At 36.5% G+C, this 23484-nt stretch overlaps 2 protein-coding genes across 2 annotated transcripts; both read left to right on the top strand.

Annotated features, from left to right (window-relative positions):
* Positions 1 to 364: 364 nt before the first annotated feature.
* On the top strand, positions 365 to 2614 carry LOC110463323 (probable serine/threonine-protein kinase clkA). The gene is made up of 3 exons (XM_021517827.1): positions 365 to 1187; positions 1606 to 1848; positions 2502 to 2614. The coding sequence occupies exons 1-3, from the start codon at positions 365 to 367 to the stop codon at positions 2612 to 2614; spliced, it is 1179 nt and encodes a 392-aa protein (XP_021373502.1).
* Positions 2615 to 13672: 11058 nt separating this feature from the next.
* LOC110463331 (hematopoietic prostaglandin D synthase-like) lies at positions 13673 to 18613 on the top strand. Its single transcript, XM_021517836.1, has 5 exons — positions 13673 to 13950; positions 15187 to 15279; positions 17155 to 17270; positions 17527 to 17625; positions 17950 to 18613. Exons 1-5 carry the CDS (start codon positions 13764 to 13766, stop codon positions 18115 to 18117), a joined length of 663 nt encoding a protein of 220 aa, XP_021373511.1. The 5' UTR covers positions 13673 to 13763; the 3' UTR covers positions 18118 to 18613.
* The last annotated feature ends 4871 nt before the right edge of the window (positions 18614 to 23484 follow it).

The raw sequence follows: 23484 nt of genomic DNA, 5'->3' as shown, positions 1-23484 counted from the left end.
ACAGTGGTAACAGTGGTAACAGTGGTAACAGTGGTAACAGTAGTAACAGTGGTAACAATGGTAACAATGGTAACAGTGGTAACAGTAGTAACAGTGGTAACAATGGTAACAGTGGTAACAGTAGTAACAGTAGTAACAGTGGTTACAGTGGTAACAATGGTAACAGTAGTAACAGTAGTAACAGTAGTAACAGTAGTAACAGAAGTTGCAGTGGTAACAGTGGTAACAGTAGTAACAGTGGTAACAGTGGTAACAGTAGTAACAGTAGTAACAGTGGTAACAATGGTAACAATGGTAACAATGGTAACAGTAGTAACAGTAGTAACAGTAGTTAGAGTGGTAACCAATGGTAACAGTAGTAACAATGGTAACAGTGGTTACAGTGGTTACAGTGGTAACAGTGGTAACAGTGAAAACAGTGGTAAACAGTGGAAACAGTGGTAACAATAGTAACCGTGGTAACAGTGGTAACAGTAGTAACAGTGGTAACAGTGGTAACAATGGTAACAGTGGTAACAGTGGTTACAGTAGTAACATTAGTAACATTAGTAACATTAGAAACAGTAGTAAGAGTGGTAACAGTAGTAACAGTGGTAACAATGGTAACAATGGTAACAGTGGTAACAGTGGTAACAGTGGTAACATTGGTAACAGTAGTAACAGTGGTAACAATGGTAACAGTGGTAACAGTAGTATCAGTAGTAACAGTAGTTACAGTGGTAACAATGGTAACAGTAGTTACAGTATTAACAGTGGTAACAGAGGTAACAGAGATAACAGTGGTTACAGTGGTAACAATGGTAACAGCAGTAACAGTGGTTACAGTGGTAACAATGGTAACAGTGGTTACAGTGGTAACAGTGGTAACAGTGGTTACAGTAGCAACATTAGTAACATTAGTAACATTAGAAACAGCAGTAAGAGTGGTAACAGTAGTAACAGTGGTAACAATGGTAACAATGGTAACAGTGGTAACAGTAGTAACAGTGGTAACAATGGTAAAAATGGTAACAGTAGAAACAGAAGTAACAGTGGTAACAATGGTAACAATGGTGACAATGGTAACAGTAGTAACAGTAGTAACAGTGGTAACAATGGTAACAATGGTAACAATAGTAACAGTAGTAACAGTAGTTACAGTGGTAACAATGGTAACAGTAGTAACAGTGGTTACAGTGGTTACAGTGGTAACCACTGTAACCACTGTTACCACTGTTACCACTGTTATCATTGTTACCACTGTTACTACTGTTACCACTGTTCCCACTGTTACTACTGTTACCACTGTTACTACTGTTACCATTGTTACCATTGTCACCACTGTTTCCACTGTTACCACTGTAACTACTGTTACTGCTGTTACTACTGTTACTACTGTTACCATTGTTACCATTGTCACCACTGTTTCCACTGTTACCACTGTAACTACTGTTACTGCTGTTACTACTGTTACTACTGTTACCATTGTTACAATTGTTACCATTGTTACCACTGTTACTACTGTTACCACTGTTACTACTGTTACCTCTGTAACCGCTGTTACCACTGTTACCACTGTTACCACTGTTATCATTGTTACCACTGTTACTACTGTTACCACTGTAGTAACAGTGGTAACAGTGGTAACAGTAGTAACAGTGGGAACAGTAGTTACAGTGGTAACAGTCGTTACAGTGGTAACAGTGGTAACAGTGAAAACAGTGGTAAACAGTGGAAACAGTGGTAACAATAGTAACAGTGGTAACAGTGGTAACAGTAGTAACAGTGGTAACAGTAGTTACAGTGGTAACAGTCGTTACAGTGGTAACAGTGGTAACAGTGGTTACAGTGGTTACAGTGGTTACAGTGGTAACAGTGGTTACAGTGGCAATGATAAAGTAAAACGTTCTGGTTCCCTTTACATTAAAATAGGATGTGTTCAACAGTATCTCCTCGTAATTCACACTTTAATTTTTCGTTTTGTAAAGCTCTACCCTTGGTATATAACAGTAGCAGTGTATGTGTAACGTGTTTAACTCAAGTCTTAAATCACTCGCCGTAATTAGTCTGGGTTGATTATAAAATCATTATTAAGGGTAACGTTATTAAAGATATTGATCTAATTAATTCGTTTGTATCTTTATTTTATAATGTGTGATACCTTAGTTTCATTTACACATAACCTTCCTTTATATACCAAAGCCTACCTGTGTACTACCTGACTTACTTGTATAGTATACAACCTACCATTAGTATATGTGCCTTACTTTGATCAATTGATAGATCTGTATTACATCACACTATGTTCTGGTGGCAAGCTTACAAAGACAAATATCCAACCAAGAGAAAACGTGTTTTAAAACAAAGCAATGGATTCATTTTGTTCGACTTCACAACAATCAACAATACATGTGCGCACTCGCTCCATTGCGCTGACCTTGACAAATAGAAATATGGATTTGCTATACGATTCGGACGCAATACCGAGGTCTACATTGTGAGCAATATTTACATACTTTAAGTGCTGAGCATTGATTCTCGTGACAAACCTAGGTACACAGACCACTACTCCGGGGTCACACTTGCCTCTGTCCATTCTGGAGGTGACTTTCTGGATCGTTGGTACTGGTCATGAAAGTTGACTCATGTTTTGTTTGTATTTATGAACTATACTGACACGCTGCCCAAACAAGCTGATTACGAAATTCTTTGGGTCACGAAATAGAATGGTAATCGAATAATTGGAACGGTTTCGAAATTAACAACACAGTTTTCGTCTTCGGAAATACACCGACCAATTTACAAAATGAAACATGTCTTATAAATTCACTTTTAGAGAAAATGAGTGTCCTTTTTTATATATTATTTAATTGATTTAATTGAAAATTAATGGACGCAGGCTGAAAGCCTCTAAGTCCATATCACAAAACATAGTATAAAAATATTATATTGTCACTGGTTAACATATATAAACTTTCCCAAAAGAGTTATTTTAAAAGTCATTATCAGTAATTATTGTAAATAGTGTCCTTCAGATGGTTATCCAACAGGATCTCAAAGTCCTTCGTGGTTTCTGCATTTACAACCGATTCCGGTAGACCGTTCCAGATATCAACTACCCTAAACGTGAACGAGTTTTTCCTTAGCTCTGTTCTTCATTGTTGTTTATACAGCTTAAATTTATGTCCTCGTGTTCTTTCGTTATTAACGTAGACAAATATGTCTGACGTGACTTTCTCATCAAACTTCCTCTTCACAATCTTGAAAAAGTTAATCAAATCATCTCTATTCCTTCGGTGTTTTAGTGTCGGTAGTTTTAATTTTTCTAAACGTTCTTCGTAGAAGATTTCTTTAAATCCATGAAGAAGCTTAGTGGCTCTCCGTTGTACATTCTCTATCATCTGGATATCTTTAAGTTTATACGGACTCCACGCACTGGCTGCGTATTCTAGATGCGGTCTTACCAGAGCCTTAAATAACTGTCTAAAAATCGATTCGTCCAAAAAAGTAAATGATCTTCTAATAATCCCGAGTACTGAATTAGCTTTATTTATTGAGTTTTGAATGTGGGTCCGAAAGTCCAGGTTTGCATCCACCGTTACTCCTAAATCTTTTTCACTGTTAATTTTGTCAAGTACGAATTCTCCAGTTTTGCTCGCGAGACGGTATGTTCTATTATTGTTTGGTGATCCTTTAACCTGAAGAACCTTGCATTTATTCGGATGAAATTTCAAAAGCCAATCATCAGACCATTTTTGAAGATTATTCAAATCTGCTTGTAGAATTTCCTTATCCTCATCAGTTCGTATCTTGCGGTATAATTTAGTATCATCCGCGAATAGCGGGCACGATGACGCAGTGTTCTCGGGCATGTCATTGATATACATAACAAATAGTATTGGTCCTAAAACACTCCCCTGAGGAATTCCGCTTAAGACGTTCTGTAATTTGGATGTAGATCCGTTAACCACTACTTTTTGATGTCTATCACTTAAAAAATTTTCTATCCATTTTACAGTTTTCGCGCTGATTCCATAATTATATAGCTTGTGTATTAGACGGCGATGGGGTACCTTGTCGAAAGCTTTCATAAAATCCATATAAATGACATCAATTTCTCCTCCCGTATCCAACATATGAGTCCACTCATCTAGGACGATTAACATTTGAAGTGTTGTTGATCTTCTGGGGAGAAATCCAAACTGATTTTTGCTGAATAAATTGTTCAGTTGCATGTGTTGAACTATACTATCACGTATATATTATACTATACTGTTCCGTGTAACAGACTAAGGGCCTGCTAAACAAACTCCTACTTCATACAGATTTTGCTTACAGTTGCATTCATGCATTGCTTACTTGTCTTAATTACTATTAACTTGTATTTAAGACAATATTGAATGGTCCTTGTTCCTACTGATGTAGTATTAAAATGCAAAGTTCCACGTCACGTTTATTTTTTAGTTTCTGTTCTCGTAGGGAAAATGCTATTTCTCTATGTGATACATGTATGAAGGTCGATAATTTTATTGTAATCATTCGTAAACATCGTGCTGATGTGGTCACTACCGAGACCATTGGATGATGTACCGTTACTTAGATCGTATCTAGTAGCAGAACCCGCTTACTATTCCGGAAAAAATGGTTCGCTTTGTTCCTATTTTGCGATAGTTTATCGATTTTGAGTTCGACTTAAGGTTTTTGTATCCTTCGGTATTCTTTTGTTTTCTTTTCTTTTTTTATAACAAATTATCATACACCACGTGTACTGATACCATGGCTGTCAGTGTAACATATAGCTCAATGTGACTGTTGTTTCATTGTAATAGGTTATTCTATTTTTCTATGAAAACTTGAAGTTTGTACATGTTGGTGCTGTCGTAACTATGATTGCAAAGTCAGATAAAGAACATATAACTATCATAGAAATTACTTGTCATCTATTTAATCGTTGATTTAGTAGATAAAACGCAGCTAAAAATGTTCCATGACAATGTGTTGTATGAATAAACAACGTACATCATAGGTAAATGTTTAGTATAAAGAGGCACCTTGTATGAAACGGTACGTAACTTACATGTGGCATAACCCATTTGTGTATCATTTATAGATGTCTAGGCATTCTGAGAACATCTGACTGTACTCCACGTATACAAGTTATTGTCCCAACCAGAACTATTCGAAAGCTATTTTTCTGCTGTGGGTTTATACTCTAAACTATTACTCTGCTGTGGGTTTATACTCTAAACTATTACTCTGCTGTGGGTTTATATACTCTAAACTATTACTCTGCTGTGGGTTTATACTCTAAACTATTACTCTGCTGTGGGTTTATACTCTAACCTATTACTCTGCTGTGGGTTTATACTCTAACCTATTACTCTGCTGTGGGTTTATACTCTAAACTATTACTCTGCTGTGGGTTTATACTCTAAACTATTACTCTGCTGTGGGTTTATACTCTAAACTATTACTCTGCTGTGGGTTTATACTCTAAACTATTACTCTGCTGTGGGTTTATACTCTAAACTATTACTCTGCTGTGGGTTTATACTCTAAACTATTACTCTGCTGTGGGTTTATACTCTAAACTATTACTCTGCTGTGGGTTTATACTCTAAACTATTACTCTGCTGTGGGTTTATACTCTAAACTATTACTCTGCTGTGGGTTTATACTCTAAACTATTACTCTGCTGTGGGTTTATACTCTAAACTATTACTCTGCTGTGGGTTTATACTCTAAACTATTACTCTGCTGTGGGTTTATACTCTAAACTATTACTCTGCTGTGGGTTTATACTCTAAACTATTACTCTGCTGTGGGTTTATACTCTAAACTATTACTCTGCTGTGGGTTTATACTCTAAACTATTACTCTGCTGTGGGTTTATACTCTAAACTATTACTCTGCTGTGGGTTTATACTCTAAACTATTACTCTGCTGTGGGTTTATACTCTAAACTATTACTCTGCTGTGGGTTTATACTCTAAACTATTACTCTGCTGTGGGTTTATACTCTAAACTATTACTCTGCTGTGGGTTTATACTCTAAACTATTACTCTGCTGTGGGTTTATACTCTAAACTATTACTCTGCTGTGGGTTTATACTCTAAACTATTACTCTGCTGTGGGTTTATACTCTAAACTATTACTCTGCTGTGGGTTTATACTCTAAACTATTACTCTGCTGTGGGTTTATACTCTAAACTATTACTCTGCTGTGGGTTTATACTCTAAACTATTACTCTGCTGTGGGTTTATACTCTAAACTATTACTCTGCTGTGGGTTTATACTCTAAACTATTACTCTGCTGTGGGTTTATACTCTAAACTATTACTCTGCTGTGGGTTTATACTCTAAACTATTACTCTGCTGTGGGTTTATACTCTAAACTATTACTCTGCTGTGGGTTTATACTCTAAACTATTACTCTGCTGTGGGTTTATACTCTAAACTATTACTCTGCTGTGGGTTTATACTCTAAACTATTACTCTGCTGTGGGTTTATACTCTAAACTATTACTCTGCTGTGGGTTTATACTCTAAACTATTACTCTGCTGTGGGTTTATACTCTAAACTATTACTCTGCTGTGGGTTTATACTCTAAACTATTACTCTGCTGTGGGTTTATACTCTAAACTATTACTCTGCTGTGGGTTTATACTCTAAACTATTACTCTGCTGTGGGTTTATACTCTAAACTATTACTCTGCTGTGGGTTTATACTCTAAACTATTACTCTGCTGTGGGTTTATACTCTAAACTATTACTCTGCTGTGGGTTTATACTCTAAACTATTACTCTGCTGTGGGTTTATACTCTAAACTATTACTCTGCTGTGGGTTTATACTCTAAACTATTACTCTGCTGTGGGTTTATACTCTAAACTATTACTCTGCTGTGGGTTTATACTCTAAACTATTACTCTGCTGTGGGTTTATACTCTAAACTATTACTCTGCTGTGGGTTTATACTCTAAACTATTACTCTGCTGTGGGTTTATACTCTAAACTATTACTCTGCTGTGGGTTTATACTCTAAACTATTACTCTGCTGTGGGTTTATACTCTAAACTATTACTCTGCTGTGGGTTTATACTCTAAACTATTACTCTGCTGTGGGTTTATACTCTAAACTATTACTCTGCTGTGGGTTTATACTCTAAACTATTACTCTGCTGTGGGTTTATACTCTAAACTATTACTCTGCTGTGGGTTTATACTCTAAACTATTACTCTGCTGTGGGTTTATACTCTAAACTATTACTCTGCTGTGGGTTTATACTCTAAACTATTACTCTGCTGTGGGTTTATACTCTAAACTATTACTCTGCTGTGGGTTTATACTCTAAACTATTACTCTGCTGTGGGTTTATACTCTAAACTATTTTTCTGCTGTGGGTTTATACTCTAACCTATTACTCTGCTGTGGGTTAATACTCTAAACTATTACTCTGCTGTGGGTTTATACTAAACTATTACGCAGTTAATATTTTTGTCAGCGATGGACTTTGTCAGCGGCACCGTTTATTTTTTGGGGGTATTTGTCAACAATGGAATTTGTCAGCGGAAACGTTTATTTTTTGGGGGGGATTTGTCAACAATGGAATTTGTCAGCGGTAAGTTAACGATTGTTTTTTGGGGGGTATTCGTTAACAATGGAATTTGTCAGCGGTAACGTTTATTTTTTGGGGGGGTATTTGTCAACAATGGAATTTGTCAGCGGTAACGTTTATTTGTTGGGGGGTATTTGTCAACTATGGCATTTGCCATGATTATTTGTCTGCTATATTTTTCTCAGCTAGACATTTCACTGCTGTGGTATTTGTCAGCAGTTACAGTTGTCAGTTTTGATAACCTATTGTCAGTGTCATGGGTGTTGTTTAGCTATAAAATGTAGAAGCTATTGTATTTGACAGCTGTAGTTTTAGCTAGCTCTTTTATTAGTCAACTATGGTTTCTGTCACATACATGTATTGTTATACATACTTATCTTTTGTTTTATATTTCTGTGTGACCATGATTAAGAACTTGCCTGCATTTTATTACAGTTTGCCTTTGATTTACGATAGATATGGCCGTGGAAATGAAAGGGACCATGACCATGGGCTTCACACGTGTTAAATTTGTATTGTACTTAACACAAATCTTTCAGAGCATTCCTCCCGGCCTTTTTTTTTGCGAGGGATATGGTGTCTTCATTTTGTTTTGATTCTCCCGAATTAAAAAAAAAAAAATAGAAAATGAAATTAAAATATTAAAAAAGTATCTGTATCTACTTTTTGTATCGGTCTATGTGAATTCATTTTCTAACTAAACATCGACTCTGCCAGTTATTGCGAAATATTTTATTCGTGAGTAAGCATGGTCTTTTTCTGTAGTATAAAACAGGTACAGTGTAAACTCTATGATTGCCTCCTCTTCCAATATCCTGTATCATTCCAATCGATAAGGTAACTAAACAGGACACTTAAGAGGATCAGCGACCGACAAACAATGATGATATCACCCCATCTATTTCAGTATGAGATGGGAAAGGGGCCGCTCAGTGTTGTTCGTCTGCGGTAAACTTTAGAAGTGTTATAGAATAGACAGTGATACAGCAGATTATACGCCATTGAGGCTAAGTATTTCGAAATATTCTTTAATTAACCTATCCTCTTACACATTTCTTCTTTCATTAGGTCTGTACGACTCTGCACACTACAACAACTGAAACAAACCTAACAAAACGCATTTGTTTTGTTATTATGAGATTTGTTTCTTTCATAGATAACCGAACGGCGATATAAATAAATGGTTGTAAACTATTTGAAGCGTGACATATGATGAAGAGTAAACAGTGAGATTGATTGAGTCCACGTGAGACACTATGTCAACGTTCTTTTGTTGAGTTAGGTAGCAAGATTTCCAAGCAAACTGTAGACATTGCTTTAGTCATAATTCGTGCAACTTTGGATTTTTCTTCCATATTAGGCTGGTATCATTTTGTAAACCTTATTGGTACTGGTATCAGAAATCTAAACTAGTCCTTCAGTTTCACTTTCAGAAATCGAAGATAAGCTGTTTTTAAACTTTATTGGCCAATTCGGTGTCTTATATAGCTTGAAATGTGGGACACTACAAACGTTTCTAGCCACTGACTTCGATCTTTAACAACGTGACAAACAGACATGTCCTACCATTAAACTGTACGATAAGCCTGTTGATTTTATTTTCTAGATGTTAGCTTTCCTTTTCTTGGTAGTAACATCCCTCATTCTCCAAACTAATGTTGATTTGGTATTCAAGTGATTGCTCCAAATACCATGATTTCTGTGATAATAGTCGATTTTCGACGGTCAAACTTAAATAAAGAGTCTTCAAAAGACGCAGATGGAAAAAGATGTGCAAGACTTAGGGGCGACATATGTTTCTAAAAACCAATGACAGGAAAAGCGTGGTACTTCTGCCCCTAGAAACCAATAACGGGAAAGGCAAGATGCATATGCTTTAAATTGCCGATTAAAAAAAAATTTGAAGTAAAGTTTATAAATCCCAACGACGAAAAAAGCGAGGTTAGATGTACCAGTGTTTCAAACTACTGACACCTTTAATAATCGCTTGTGTTCTGAGAAAAAAGAACACGAAATGAAATAATAATTTGAAAAATATTTCTATATGCTGCTCATGCATCATAAGCAGTTTTTACATAAAACCTCCTTCTATTGACCATTATTAATGATCACGCGTTAAAATGTGTCGAGACATGTAAGAACAGTTTTATAGATTGTAAATATAGTAAGTAAATATCGCGGACATTCTTAGAGCTGTACTATACACAAACGAGTACCAAGTGTACACATGGTAAAATTATAGTATACTACCAGACCTCTCTCCCAGGGGTCATACGAGGAGGTCGGTGAGAAACTAGACTGTTGGGGAAATTAGCGATGTGTGCCTTTGTAGCTCCCTTCGATGTTTTCGTGGGAGTTTAAATATAGTTTATAATACACACAAGAGTGAACACGAATAAGTACTGCGTTAAATAAAGACTCTTTCCACGCATACAACGAGTGTCAAGTGTGTTGTGGGGTGAATATCTGTACTGTCACCACCGTAACACGTGTACCACGGGGGTTTGCTGATTCTGTCATAATACAATCATGTGTGTCATTAAAGCTTAAAGCTAGATTGAAAAATAAGAATTAGAACGATTATCATTCTCTTTATTTCCTCCAATCTGAAGATTACATTTAAACAGAATAATGCGCACATATTTACGTTACAAAACAAAAAATCACATTGAATACACATAAGCACCAAATAACATACATGACATATACAGACTTAATTACATTGAAGTCATACATTCAATAAATATCATTAATAAGTGTATATATGATGAGGTAATACATACATATCATATGAAACATTCATATTATTTTTTATTTTTATTTTATTTATATTAATCTTTATCAGGATGTGAGATTATATCTACACACTACCGGTAGTATAACTTGTGCATCTTTTCGACAGCTGCTACCGTTTTCAATCTAAATTCATTCATGTCTAATACATTTAATTCGTAAGTCATTTGTCCCCCAATTAAAATGTGAATTAATTCGTGATCTGTCAAAGAGTGTATGTACGCACTCAGCAGAATACCAGTATCACTAATGTTTGCGATAGATCACCACAACTTGTCCTTTAGGTGTTCAGTATAGCTACACTTTAATATGATATGAGTTAATATATCTTGGTAAATAATACCACATCTATGACATAGCTCTTTGGCTTTACCAGTACGAATGTTTACTATTAATTTCGTAGCATATAATATGGAGTCTTTAAACTCCGGGAATTTCATTGCCAGTTTCCATAGTATATGTGGTTGCAATATATTATGAACCATTACAAATCTGTTAAAATCACTATCATTTGACATTCGTTCTTTCCAATCATGTTCCTCTTTCAACAACACAGATTTATTCACAATTATTTTCCATTGCCGTTTTAATGGGAATAAACTCGTTCGAATATACTTGTTCAACATATTATAAAGATTGTACGTTTTAAAAATTCTCAAAATATCATTTAAAAGTCCAAAATGGTCACCAGATCTGTTCAGCATTGATGCGTATAGTCTTCTTAAAAATATATGTGATGGCAATGTATTTTTGTCTAAATAACACAACCTTCCAAAAAACGACAATTTTCTTATATCTATATAGCTTTCTATGGATGTCCATCCAATCATTCCATATCACATATCAGTACGAGTTCTGTTGCTAAAACCTTGAATTGATTTTAAAATAAATCTTTGCGCTCTTTCCAACAAAAGTAACTCTTTCTTTGATAAAATCCATAGTTCACAACCATATAGTGCTGACGTATATACAACTTGTTTGATAAGTTTTCCGGCAGTAACTGGATTTAACGCAAAAGGATGTGCACCACTCTTAATTAAACTCATTGTACCATTTTTTAATTTGCTACAAGCACGCATTGTACGTTCATATGTTTGGAATTTATTATATAACATAATACCAACGTGAACAATATCTTCCACTTCCGGTAAAATATTATCATATGTATAAAAACTAGTAGCACATTTCACTTTTTTTTTCTTATTCAAATACATAATCTAACTTTTGGTGTTAGAAAACAAAAATCTCCATTTTTTACTATAATCTTCACACATCCGTAGCATATATTCCAAATCAGTATATTTATTGCTTACGAGGCATATATCATCAGTTTGAGTGGGTATATTAACTCTAATGTCTAATTGTGAATATAGTAAGTAAATATCGCGGACATTCTGAGAGCTGTCCTGTACACAAACGAGTATCAAGTGTACATATAGTAAAATTATAGTAGACATACGAGGAGGTCGGTGAGAAACTAGACTGTTGGGGAAATTAGCGATGTGTGCCTTTGTAGCTCCCTTCGATGTTTTCGTGGGAGTTTAAATATAGTTTATAATACACACAAGAGGGGACACGAATAAGTACTGCGTTAAATAAAAGACTATTTCCACGCATACAACGAGTGTCAAGTGTGTTGTGGGGTGAATATCTGTACTGTCACCACCGTAACACGTGTACCACGGGGGTTTGCTGATTCTGTCATAATACAATCATGTGTGTCATTAAAGCTTAAAGCTAGATTGAAAAATAAGAATTAGAACGATATGTACTACCAAATATATTCATATTTAGACTGTAATACGAGTTCATATGCTTAAATGGATTATATATCACAACACATGTAATGACATAGTCTACATATTACAATTAGAAATGTAAAATCTGTGAGTTTTCTATATAAATTTCTAATTTTCTAATAATAGAGTGCGACAGTATGTGTGCATCGATAAAAATAAAACCGTTTTAAATCAATATGCAAGTAAACTATAATAAACAGTTTATTATGATCACAACATCGTTATCCGAGCGAAGGGTGTGCTACCTACATTTATTCCCTCAAAGTCTATGCGACAGGAGATGTAAATAGCATCGTGCACGACTTAAGATATTTTTGTTTTTGTTGTTTTTGTTAAAGTTAGAACGAACATCAATTCGGTCATGAAAGTAGTGTATTAATGCTTAATATTACTCCTATAATAAAGAGTGTAAAAGGGACAAATAAAAATAGCTAGAAGTGGGTATGAAAACACCTATTGATTCTTGTTTGAAATGTTATTGGCTTTTTTTGTCCATGTAGGATTCGACGAAAACACCATGTCTAGAGTGTTCCGAATATTATGTAGAATGATGTCTAGACACAGAGTTCCGAATATTATGTAGAATACAGCGGAAAGTTAAAGGTTTAAACGAAGCCCTTCATTGTGTTATACCTTTACAACTTTTGACTACGACAGATTCTGTATACTTAGTATTTCCTATAAAGTCAACCAGAAGATATTCCAGCTACAAGGTGAAGGCCAAACAAAGACACAGATGCTGTACCGTAATAATCAAAACCTTGTTTCTTAACATAATCACTAGAAATACGAGGAAAGCGAACACATATCTGATCCTTTTGTAGACGCAGGAATCCAAACAAAGACAATATTAACTACACCACGTGGCCATTTTCGTACAATAAGGTACTTTCTGTAGAAAGAGGGAAAAATTAATATTGGCAATATAAACAAAACCTTTCCTGTAGATCAAGACCTCGGAACTGTTTTGCAGGCTTTTTTATTGATAGCCGTGTGATAGCTAAAACATTTATGTTTACATTGAAATCCTTCATACTTATTTCTCTTATCATTTAATCCCCTCCTAACACATTTAACAGTGACAAAATTCCCTTGCTAGTAAACATCAAACTTTTTAGTTTATGTTTTGATTAATAATTATTTTAATACGTACGACAGTGTCATCAATATACTACTAGTACGGCACAGTTTTACGGAGTGTGGTCGCGTCATAGAAGTAATCATTACAAATATATACACACACACAACCACAGTACAATTAAAGAGAGTTCGGGTGTTCAGACTTCAATATATAAATTTGTTTTGCGTATTCAAGATGACTATTCCTTCCAAGAAAGAAATGACAGTTTAGTTGTTACCATATCGTTTGATTATCGAGTGGTTGTTAAGGCGATTCAACAACACCGGTTGTCGGTTTGTATGAACAAAGGGTTTGAAAGCGAGGTTAGGCAATGGTGGGTATAAAAGCTCCCCAGGTGTATGTAGCTGACACATTTAACTTTACATCCTAATCGGACGCACATCTTGTACATATCGATACATTTTTTTTATCAAATTCATATCTTTCCAATATGCCACCTAAGGTAGTAACGAAGACAGGAGCAGCGGCAGCTAAGCCAGCCGCCAAGTCAAAGTATACCCTTACTTATTTCAATATAAGAGCACGTGGCGAGCTTTGTAGATTGCTGTTTGCTCAGGCTGGAATTGAATACAAGGACGTCAGGATAGAACAGGCAGATTGGCCAAAATTCAAAAAAGGTCAGTAAATTACGATCTATCTAGCATAGGTCGTCCATCTTATACTGACGTCAGTATTACGTATTGTAGTATAGTCAGCGTCCATCTAGGCGATGCTTTATTCACAGTTATTATAGAAGCGAAATCTCGTTTAAATAATTTTCCTGCATGTATGCATTATACATGTAGCTAGATTTAATTTAAATTGTGTTATTTCAGCATCTGCATTACGTCCATTTAAATGACTGCTACTACTAATATGTTCGGGTTAGTGTTACCTAGTATGTTCAACAGCATAAGATTACACTTAAACTGTTTTCATAATGTTCTTCTAGGCATTATATTTAGAGCGTTCCGTAGTAAAGAGCTTACAGCGATCAGTGTTTCCGTCTAAACTTACAGGGTTTAGTAGTATTGAGATGTGTTAACAACGGTCACTAAGTATGTGCTTCACTTAAAAGTTTGAACAACTTTGTGTTACACTTAAAACTTTCGGGGTGGGGGCGGGGGTAGGGGGNGGGGGGTAGGGGGGATTAGGGATTAGGGGGGGAGATGGAGATGATTTTCTTCTTTTGACAGTTTCATTTCCCGCCATATAATTATCGTGGATGTTTGTTTTCACTAATAACTTAAAAGAACTGACATTGACCTTCTGTCATGGTCACAGGGGTCAAATAATCGAAAAATGAAAAAGCCATTTTGATTAGTTCATTTGCAACACATATGCATCATCAAAACTTCAGATGATGTGTCACTTTGGAAATTATTTGTTTTACGGCCAAAGTCTAAATGAGCGTTAGACACATTCAAAATGATCATTAGACACATTCGAAACTGATATTTTGCATATCCGAAAGCTTGGTTATTAACGAAAAGAGGTACAAATCGTTGACTTGTAATCACGATCACAATGGTGGAATGCTTATTCCTTTACTTTGTTGATATTTTTCATTTCATAGATACTTCTTAATAAATTAACAATATTATATGAGTCTTAACAGTTTGGCCACCCATGAAGATAATTTATATAGGTTTTCCTGTTATTCAATTCATCTGACTCTTCAATCTATGTCAATAAAATTTGTTGGAATGAAATGAAAACTGCTTTGTGTACCAACTGTCTCAAGGTAGTTACGATGTTGAAGAGAACTGAAAAGGGAAGAGAAACGTATAAAACGACCGTCAGCTCTTGTTTTTGTTATTATCATTTTTATTATTAATCATATCATTTATCACGCCTCGATTGTCTCCTTTTAGAAACCCCAAATGGAACTTTGCCATTTTTGGATGTTGAAGGGAAGCAGATCGGGCAGAGTATGGCTATTGCAAGATATTTGGCTTCTGAGTTCGGTAAGAACGTTCTCCCCTCCATATGCTTGTAAATTGTCTGTAACGAGGTATCTATCGAATGATATCTTAAGTTACATATCTGAATCGTTTCGGTTCTTTTTGATAAAAAAAAAATCATCTAAAACAGTGGCGAAGCCTACATGCATGCTTGTATGCTCAAGCATACGCTAAAATGTTCAAGATTGTTTTAATCATATTCATGGACTGTCCGTATCAATCATAAAATAGGATAGAAAGAAATGAAAATTTTCTTGTAAATTTTAGTCTGATAAAATAATGTTGTTATGTAATGTCTATACACATTGACATATCTCGAAGGTTTATGTAAATCAAAAACTACTTAGTGAAGTACAAAATTTAATATTATTCCTCCTCGGACGTTCGACCCTCTGTAAGAATACACTCACTACTAGGTGTAATACGTTAATCAATACACATACAAATGTATGAAGAAAACCATTTATATATCAATTTCTCTTTTTCTTGTTTTATGTTTGAAAGCTGTGCATGTCCTGGGCAATTATCGTGATATAAAGCTCCATACGTGTATTATATAATTCCATAAACAATAACCACGACCGATGTCTGTGATTCCCGTACCAATATCGTAGTCTATACCTGTGATTCCAGTACCATTATCACAGAGAGACTATACCTGTGATTCCCGTACCATTATCACAGACTATACCTGTGATTCCCTTACCATTATCACTGACTATACCTGTGATTCCCTTACCATTATCACAGAGAGACTATACCTGGGATTCCCGTATCATTATCACAGAGAGACTATACCTGTGATTCCCGTACCATTATCACAGACTCTACCTGTGATTCCCTTACCATTATAACTGACTATACCTGTGATTCCCGTACCATTATCACAGAGAGACTATACCTGTGATTCCCGTACCAATATCACAGACTATACCTGTGATTCCCGTACCATTATCACAGAGAGACTATACCTGTGATTCCCGTACCATTATCACAGAGAGACTCTACCTGTGATTCCCGTACGATTATCACAGAGAGACTATACCTGTGATTCCCGTACCATTATCACAGAGAGACTTTACCTGTGATTCCCGTACCATTATCACAGAGAGACTCTACCTGTGATTCCCGTACCATTATCACAGAGAGACTATACCTGTGATTCCCTTACCATTATCACTGAGAAACTAGACCTGTGATTCCCATACCATTATCACAGAGAGACTAAACCTGTAATTCCCGTACCATTATCACAGAGAGACTATACCTGTGATTCCCATACCATTATCTCAGAGAGACTATACCTGTGATTCCCGTACCATTATCACAGAGAGACTCTACCTGTGATTCCCGTACCATTATCACAGAGAGACCAAACCTGTAATTCCCGTACCATTATCACAGAGAGACTATACCTGTGATTCCCATACCATTATCTCAGAGAGACTATACCTTTGATTCCCGTACCATTATCACAGAGAAACTAAACATGTGATTCCCGTAACATTATCACAGAGAGACTATACCTGTGATTCCCGTACCATTATCACAGAGAAACTAAACATGTGATTCCCGTACCATTATCACAGAGAGACTATACCTGTGATTCCCATACCATTATCACAGACTATACCTATAATTCCCGTACCATTATCACAGACTATACCTGTGATTCCCGCACCATTATCACAGACTATACCTGTGATTCCCATACCATTATGTTTTATCAGTATGCTCGTGTATATTGTTGTTCGCTAAAGTAATGTCATGTATTCCTTGTGTTTGTCTGTAAATTAATTTCTTAATTATGAAATATTTGTTTTATTTATTTAAATGTTTAATTCATTGTTATACTCATACCTGATATTATTGAAACAGGATTGAATGGGAAGAATAAACTGGAGAGTTGTATGATAGACGAATACCTCTGCAACATTGTAGACTTTATGACAAAAATATTCGCCCCGGTATTTGAAAAAGACGAAGCCAAAAAGGTACGTGTTTGTCATGACAGTGTACATGATTTTGTATTTTGAAAACTGTCGATGTACCGCTATCCCCCCTCACATTTAATGCACTTCCAAATAGTTCTAAACTTTATGTTGACTCTTTATTTCATTGTTTTTATTGTCATTTACAATGATACGCATAGTTTTACCGTCGCAAATGTTACATAGATTGTCTAATAAACATGTAGCGGTTATTAAATTAATCCATTCACGGACATGATGCTTTCATTTCCCTGACCAGGCCGAGCTCACGAAGGAGTTTGCAGGGGAAATTCTACCTAAATTTCTGAAGATGACAGAAACCAAAATCGGTAAATCTGGTTGGATTATTGGGGAAAAGGTGAGTAACTTCGATAAACCATTTAAAGCACACTTATCTCGTTAACAAACCCTCGGTGCATTATACAATATTCCGTACCAGGCCTCCAGGAACGGAACGAGTGAAGGTCAAGTATCAGTATCTCAAGCTGAGGAGCAATTAATTTTGTAATATTTACATAATATTTAAAACAAATTTTTCAAAAAATAAAACATTTCTTAATAAAATAAACGATACAGCATTGCTTTGTGCAGATTTGGCCCATTAGTATGTTTAATTGATGACAGAATTACAATGCTTTGTTAATCTCAGTGTTATATAAAGACTGCCTGTTTTATCTTACAGATATCGGTCGCCGACATCGCATTATATGACGTTCTTTTTGGTATATCACAGACAGAGGGCGACAAGTTTATGGCTTTGGCACCAAAAGTCAAGGCCAACTATGAGAAGGTCCAATCACAACCAAAGATTAAGGCCTGGTTGGCGAAGCGTCCGGTAACAGCGATGTGAGCAATATCAGGACAGCATATTGTTTATAGATTAACTCACAGGGTCACACATCATGTACATACAGTTGACATTCGATATGAATTGTATCAATACGGAGATCAACTGGATCACAAATCGTTACAACGGAACGTTTGTGTAGAAAGCGAGATCTTCTGCCTTGACAAGTTGTACTTTTCAACACGAGAACTTTCGTGTCGGTACATTGATATTGTTATATATATAGCTACGTGTCGGTACAGTGATATAGTATTTTATATATCTATGTGTCGGTACAGTGATATCGTGTTTTATATATCTACGTGTCGGTACAGTGATATATTGTTTTATATATCTACGTGTCGGTACAGTGATATATTGTTTTATATATCTACGTGTCGGTACAGTGATATATTGCTTTGTATATCTACGCACACGTCACGATGTGATCGGAACCAGATCACGTGATATTTGTTATTTATTTAACATTTCACAATAAAAGAATTTAAAAAACCTTAAAGGCACTTATGGTTTTCTTTGTGAGCACTGATAGACGTTGACAAAGACTGACTCACGTTATTAAAACTCACGTGATCTCCAAACCAGTGTCGGGGTAGAATGGAGCTAGTCAAGCGATTTCCAAAAGCCCTCAGCTGGTGGGAAGCCTAGCATATGTGGACACTACCCTTATCGAACGCGATTCATCCTACTAAATCATATAAAGAAGCAGATCAACCTCTCACATCTATGAATAAGATAGATAGGCAAAGAACCAGATCAATCTCTCACAGGAAGGAATAAGATAAATAGGCAAAGAACCAGATCAACCTATCACAGGTAGGAATAAGATAAATAGTCAAACGACCAGATCAACCTCTCACAGGTAGGAATAAGATAGATAGGCAAAGAGCCAGATCAACCTCTCACAGGTAGGAATAAGATAGATAGGCAAAGGACCAGATCAACCTCTCAAAGGTAACAATGAGATAAATAGGCAAAGAACCAGATCAACCTATCACAGGTAGGAATAAGATAAATAGTCAAAGGACCAGATCAACCTCTCACAGGTAGGAATAAGATAAATAGTCAAAGGACCAGATCAACCTCTCACAGATAGGAATTAGATAAATAGGTAAAGAACCAGATCAACCTATCACAGGTGGGAATAAGATAAATAGGCAAAGAACCAGACCAACGTCTCAAAGGTAGGAATAAGATAAATAGTCAAAGAACCAGATCAACCTCTCACAGGTAGGAATAAGATAGATAGGCAAAGAGCCAGATCAACCTCTCACAGGTAGGAATAAGATAAATAGTCAAAGGACCAGATCAACCTCTCACAGGTAGGAATAAGATAAATAGTCAAAGGACCAGATCAACCTCTCACAGGTAGGAATAAGATAAATAGGCAAAGGACCAGATCAACCTCTCACAGATAGGAATAAGATAAATAGGCAAAGAACCAGATCAACCTCTCACAGGTAGGAATAAGATAAATAGGCAAAGGACCAGATCAACCTCTCACAGGTAGGAATAAGATAAATAGGCAAAGGACCAGATCAACCTCTCACAGGTAGGAATAAGATAAATAGGCAAAGGACCAGATCAACCTCTCACAGGTAGGAATAAGATAAATAGGCAAAGGACCAGATCAACCTCTCACAGGTAGGAATAAGATAAATAGGCAAAGGACCAGATCAACCTCTCACAGGTAGGAATAAGATAAATAGGCAAAGGACCAGATCAACCTCTCACAGGTAGGAATAAGATAAATAGGCAAAGGACCAGATCAACCTCTCACAGGTAGGAATAAGATAAATAGGCAAAGGACCAGATCAACCTCTCACAGGTAGGAATAAGATAAATAGGCAAAGGACCAGATCAACCTCTCACAGGTAGGAATAAGATAAATAGGCAAAGGACCAGATCAACCTCTCACAGGTAGGAATAAGATAAATAGGCAAAGGACCAGATCAACCTCTCACAGGTAGGAATAAGATAAATAGGCAAAGGACCAGATCAACCTCTCACAGGTAGGAATAAGATAAATAGGCAAAGGACCAGATCAACCTCTCACAGGTAGGAATAAGATAAATAGGCAAAGGACCAGATCAACCTCTCACAGGTAGGAATAAGATAAATAGGCAAAGGACCAGATCAACCTCTCACAGGTAGGAATAAGATAAATAGGCAAAGGACCAGATCAACCTCTCACAGGTAGGAATAAGATAAATAGGCAAAGGACCAGATCAACCTCTCACAGGTAGGAATAAGATAAATAGGCAAAGGACCAGATCAACCTCTCACAGGTAGGAATAAGATAAATAGGCAAAGGACCAGATCAACCTCTCACAGGTAGGAATAAGATAAATAGGCAAAGGACCAGATCAACCTCTCACAGGTAGGAATAAGATAAATAGGCAAAGGACCAGATCAACCTCTCACAGGTAGGAATAAGATAAATAGGCAAAGGACCAGATCAACCTCTCACAGGTAGGAATAAGATAAATAGGCAAAGGACCAGATCAACCTCTCACAGGTAGGAATAAGATAAATAGGCAAAGGACCAGATCAACCTCTCACAGGTAGGAATAAGATAAATAGGCAAAGGACCAGATCAACCTCTCACAGGTAGGAATAAGATAAATAGGCAAAGGACCAGATCAACCTCTCACAGGTAGGAATAAGATAAATAGGCAAAGGACCAGATCAACCTCTCACAGGTAGGAATAAGATAAATAGGCAAAGGACCAGATCAACCTCTCACAGGTAGGAATAAGATAAATAGGCAAAGGACCAGATCAACCTCTCACAGGTAGGAATAAGATAAATAGGCAAAGGACCAGATCAACCTCTCACAGGTAGGAATAAGATAAATAGGCAAAGGACCAGATCAACCTCTCACAGGTAGGAATAAGATAAATAGGCAAAGGACCAGATCAACCTCTCACAGGTAGGAATAAGATAAATAGGCAAAGGACCAGATCAACCTCTCACAGGTAGGAATAAGATAAATAGGCAAAGGACCAGATCAACCTCTCACAGGTAGGAATAAGATAAATAGGCAAAGGACCAGATCAACCTCTCACAGGTAGGAATAAGATAAATAGGCAAAGGACCAGATCAACCTCTCACAGGTAGGAATAAGATAAATAGGCAAAGGACCAGATCAACCTCTCACAGGTAGGAATAAGATAAATAGGCAAAGGACCAGATCAACCTCTCACAGGTAGGAATAAGATAAATAGGCAAAGGACCAGATCAACCTCTCACAGGTAGGAATAAGATAAATAGGCAAAGGACCAGATCAACCTCTCACAGGTAGGAATAAGATAAATAGGCAAAGGACCAGATCAACCTCTCACAGGTAGGAATAAGATAAATAGGCAAAGGACCAGATCAACCTCTCACAGGTAGGAATAAGATAAATAGGCAAAGGACCAGATCAACCTCTCACAGGTAGGAATAAGATAAATAGGCAAAGGACCAGATCAACCTCTCACAGGTAGGAATAAGATAAATAGGCAAAGGACCAGATCAACCTCTCACAGGTAGGAATAAGATAAATAGGCAAAGGACCAGATCAACCTCTCACAGGTAGGAATAAGATAAATAGGCAAAGGACCAGATCAACCTCTCACAGGTAGGAATAAGATAAATAGGCAAAGGACCAGATCAACCTCTCACAGGTAGGAATAAGATAAATAGGCAAAGGACCAGATCAACCTCTCACAGGTAGGAATAAGATAAATAGGCAAAGGACCAGATCAACCTCTCACAGGTAGGAATAAGATAAATAGGCAAAGGACCAGATCAACCTCTCACAGGTAGGAATAAGATAAATAGGCAAAGGACCAGATCAACCTCTCACAGGTAGGAATAAGATAAATAGGCAAAGGACCAGATCAACCTCTCACAGGTAGGAATAAGATAAATAGGCAAAGGACCAGATCAACCTCTCACAGGTAGGAATAAGATAAATAGGCAAAGGACCAGATCAACCTCTCACAGGTAGGAATAAGATAAATAGGCAAAGGACCAGATCAACCTCTCACAGGTAGGAATAAGATAAATAGGCAAAGGACCAGATCAACCTCTCACAGGTAGGAATAAGATAAATAGGCAAAGGACCAGATCAACCTCTCACAGGTAGGAATAAGATAAATAGGCAAAGGACCAGATCAACCTCTCACAGGTAGGAATAAGATAAATAGGCAAAGGACCAGATCAACCTCTCACAGGTAGGAATAAGATAAATAGGCAAAGGACCAGATCAACCTCTCAAAGGTAGCAATAAGATAAATAGGCAAAGGACCAGATCAACCTCTCAAAGGTAGGAATAAGATAAATAGGCAAAGGACCAGACCAACCTCTCAAAGGTAGAAATAAGATAAATAGGCAAAGGACCAGATCAACCTCTCACGAAAAAAGGCAAAGAACCAGATCAATCTCTCTAAGGTAGGAATAAGATAAATAGGCAAAGGACCAGATCAACCTCTTACAGGTAGGAATTAGATAAAAGGGCAATTAATTAATAAGTAGTGTTTTTTCCTTTCGAATGAGATTATTTTGCTGACTTTTTGCTTCCAGAGTTTCTTTTGGGATGCATGATGTCTCTCCTTTTGATTCTTTTGTTCAAGTTGATGTGTTTCTTGTCATCCTTGTTTCCGACATTTCCATTTTGTATTAACGCTCTTGAACATTATTGAAATCAATTAGCGTTTCGGATTCTACTTTAACCATTTTTTTTCTAATGCAATTAAACATCATCCTTAGTTTGATATAAGTCCAACGATTGTCACGACGTTACCATCTGTCTCCTCCTTCCATCATCAACCCTCATTCTTGTAAAATGGTAAAATATGAAATACGCCAGTTCACCAATAGTTGATTGATTCCCCCATTCAAACTGTACGTATTGTAAAGGTGAATAGAACAGGTTTACATTGTATAATTTTACTCGAATTTGCTAACTAGAGGATGTTCTAACAATCAGAAGCACTTTAGATAGATGTGTCCTGTTGACCTATACGAAGACACACACCATTTCTTTTTTACCTGTGATATATATAACGAACAAAGAATTAAGCTTTATCGTGAACTATATGAATACATGACTCTTAATTTAAATCTACTTCTATTTGGAGATACATCTCTTTCGGAACAGGAAAACATAACGATATTCATGCATACTCAGCAATACATTCGGGACTCTAACAGATTCTAGTAACCACCCCCCTTGTCCCCTCTCTCTCCCTCTCTCTCAATTGAACCATAATATCCACTCTCTCTAAGAGGAAGATACTTTATGTCATACATTAATAATGATGAGGATGTATGTATTATAATTACAGACTATTATCACCCCTCTGTCTCCCCCCCCCCCCCCCC

Source organism: Mizuhopecten yessoensis, unplaced genomic scaffold (assembly GCF_002113885.1).
Source record: "Mizuhopecten yessoensis strain PY_sf001 unplaced genomic scaffold, ASM211388v2 scaffold10889, whole genome shotgun sequence".
Taxonomy (NCBI): Eukaryota; Metazoa; Mollusca; class Bivalvia; order Pectinida; family Pectinidae; genus Mizuhopecten; species Mizuhopecten yessoensis.
The sequence above is the reverse complement of the archived record's forward strand: the minus strand, read 5'-3'. Positions and strand labels throughout refer to the sequence as shown.

Coding starts and splice junctions, on each gene's coding strand:
- LOC110463331 (XM_021517836.1), top strand. CDS start 13,764: ATGCCACCTAAGGTAGTAACGAAGACAGGAGCAGCGGCAGCTAAGCCA. Junction 13,951..15,186: donor TTGGCCAAAATTCAAAAAAG/GTCAGTAAATTA, acceptor GTCTCCTTTTAG/AAACCCCAAATGGAACTTTG. Junction 15,280..17,154: donor ATATTTGGCTTCTGAGTTCG/GTAAGAACGTTC, acceptor TTATTGAAACAG/GATTGAATGGGAAGAATAAA.
- LOC110463323 (XM_021517827.1), top strand. CDS start 365: ATGGTAACAGTGGTTACAGTGGTTACAGTGGTAACAGTGGTAACAGTG. Junction 1,188..1,605: donor TGGTTACAGTGGTTACAGTG/GTAACCACTGTA, acceptor TTACCACTGTAG/TAACAGTGGTAACAGTGGTA. Junction 1,849..2,501: donor TGGTTACAGTGGTTACAGTG/GTAACAGTGGTT, acceptor ACATACTTTAAG/TGCTGAGCATTGATTCTCGT.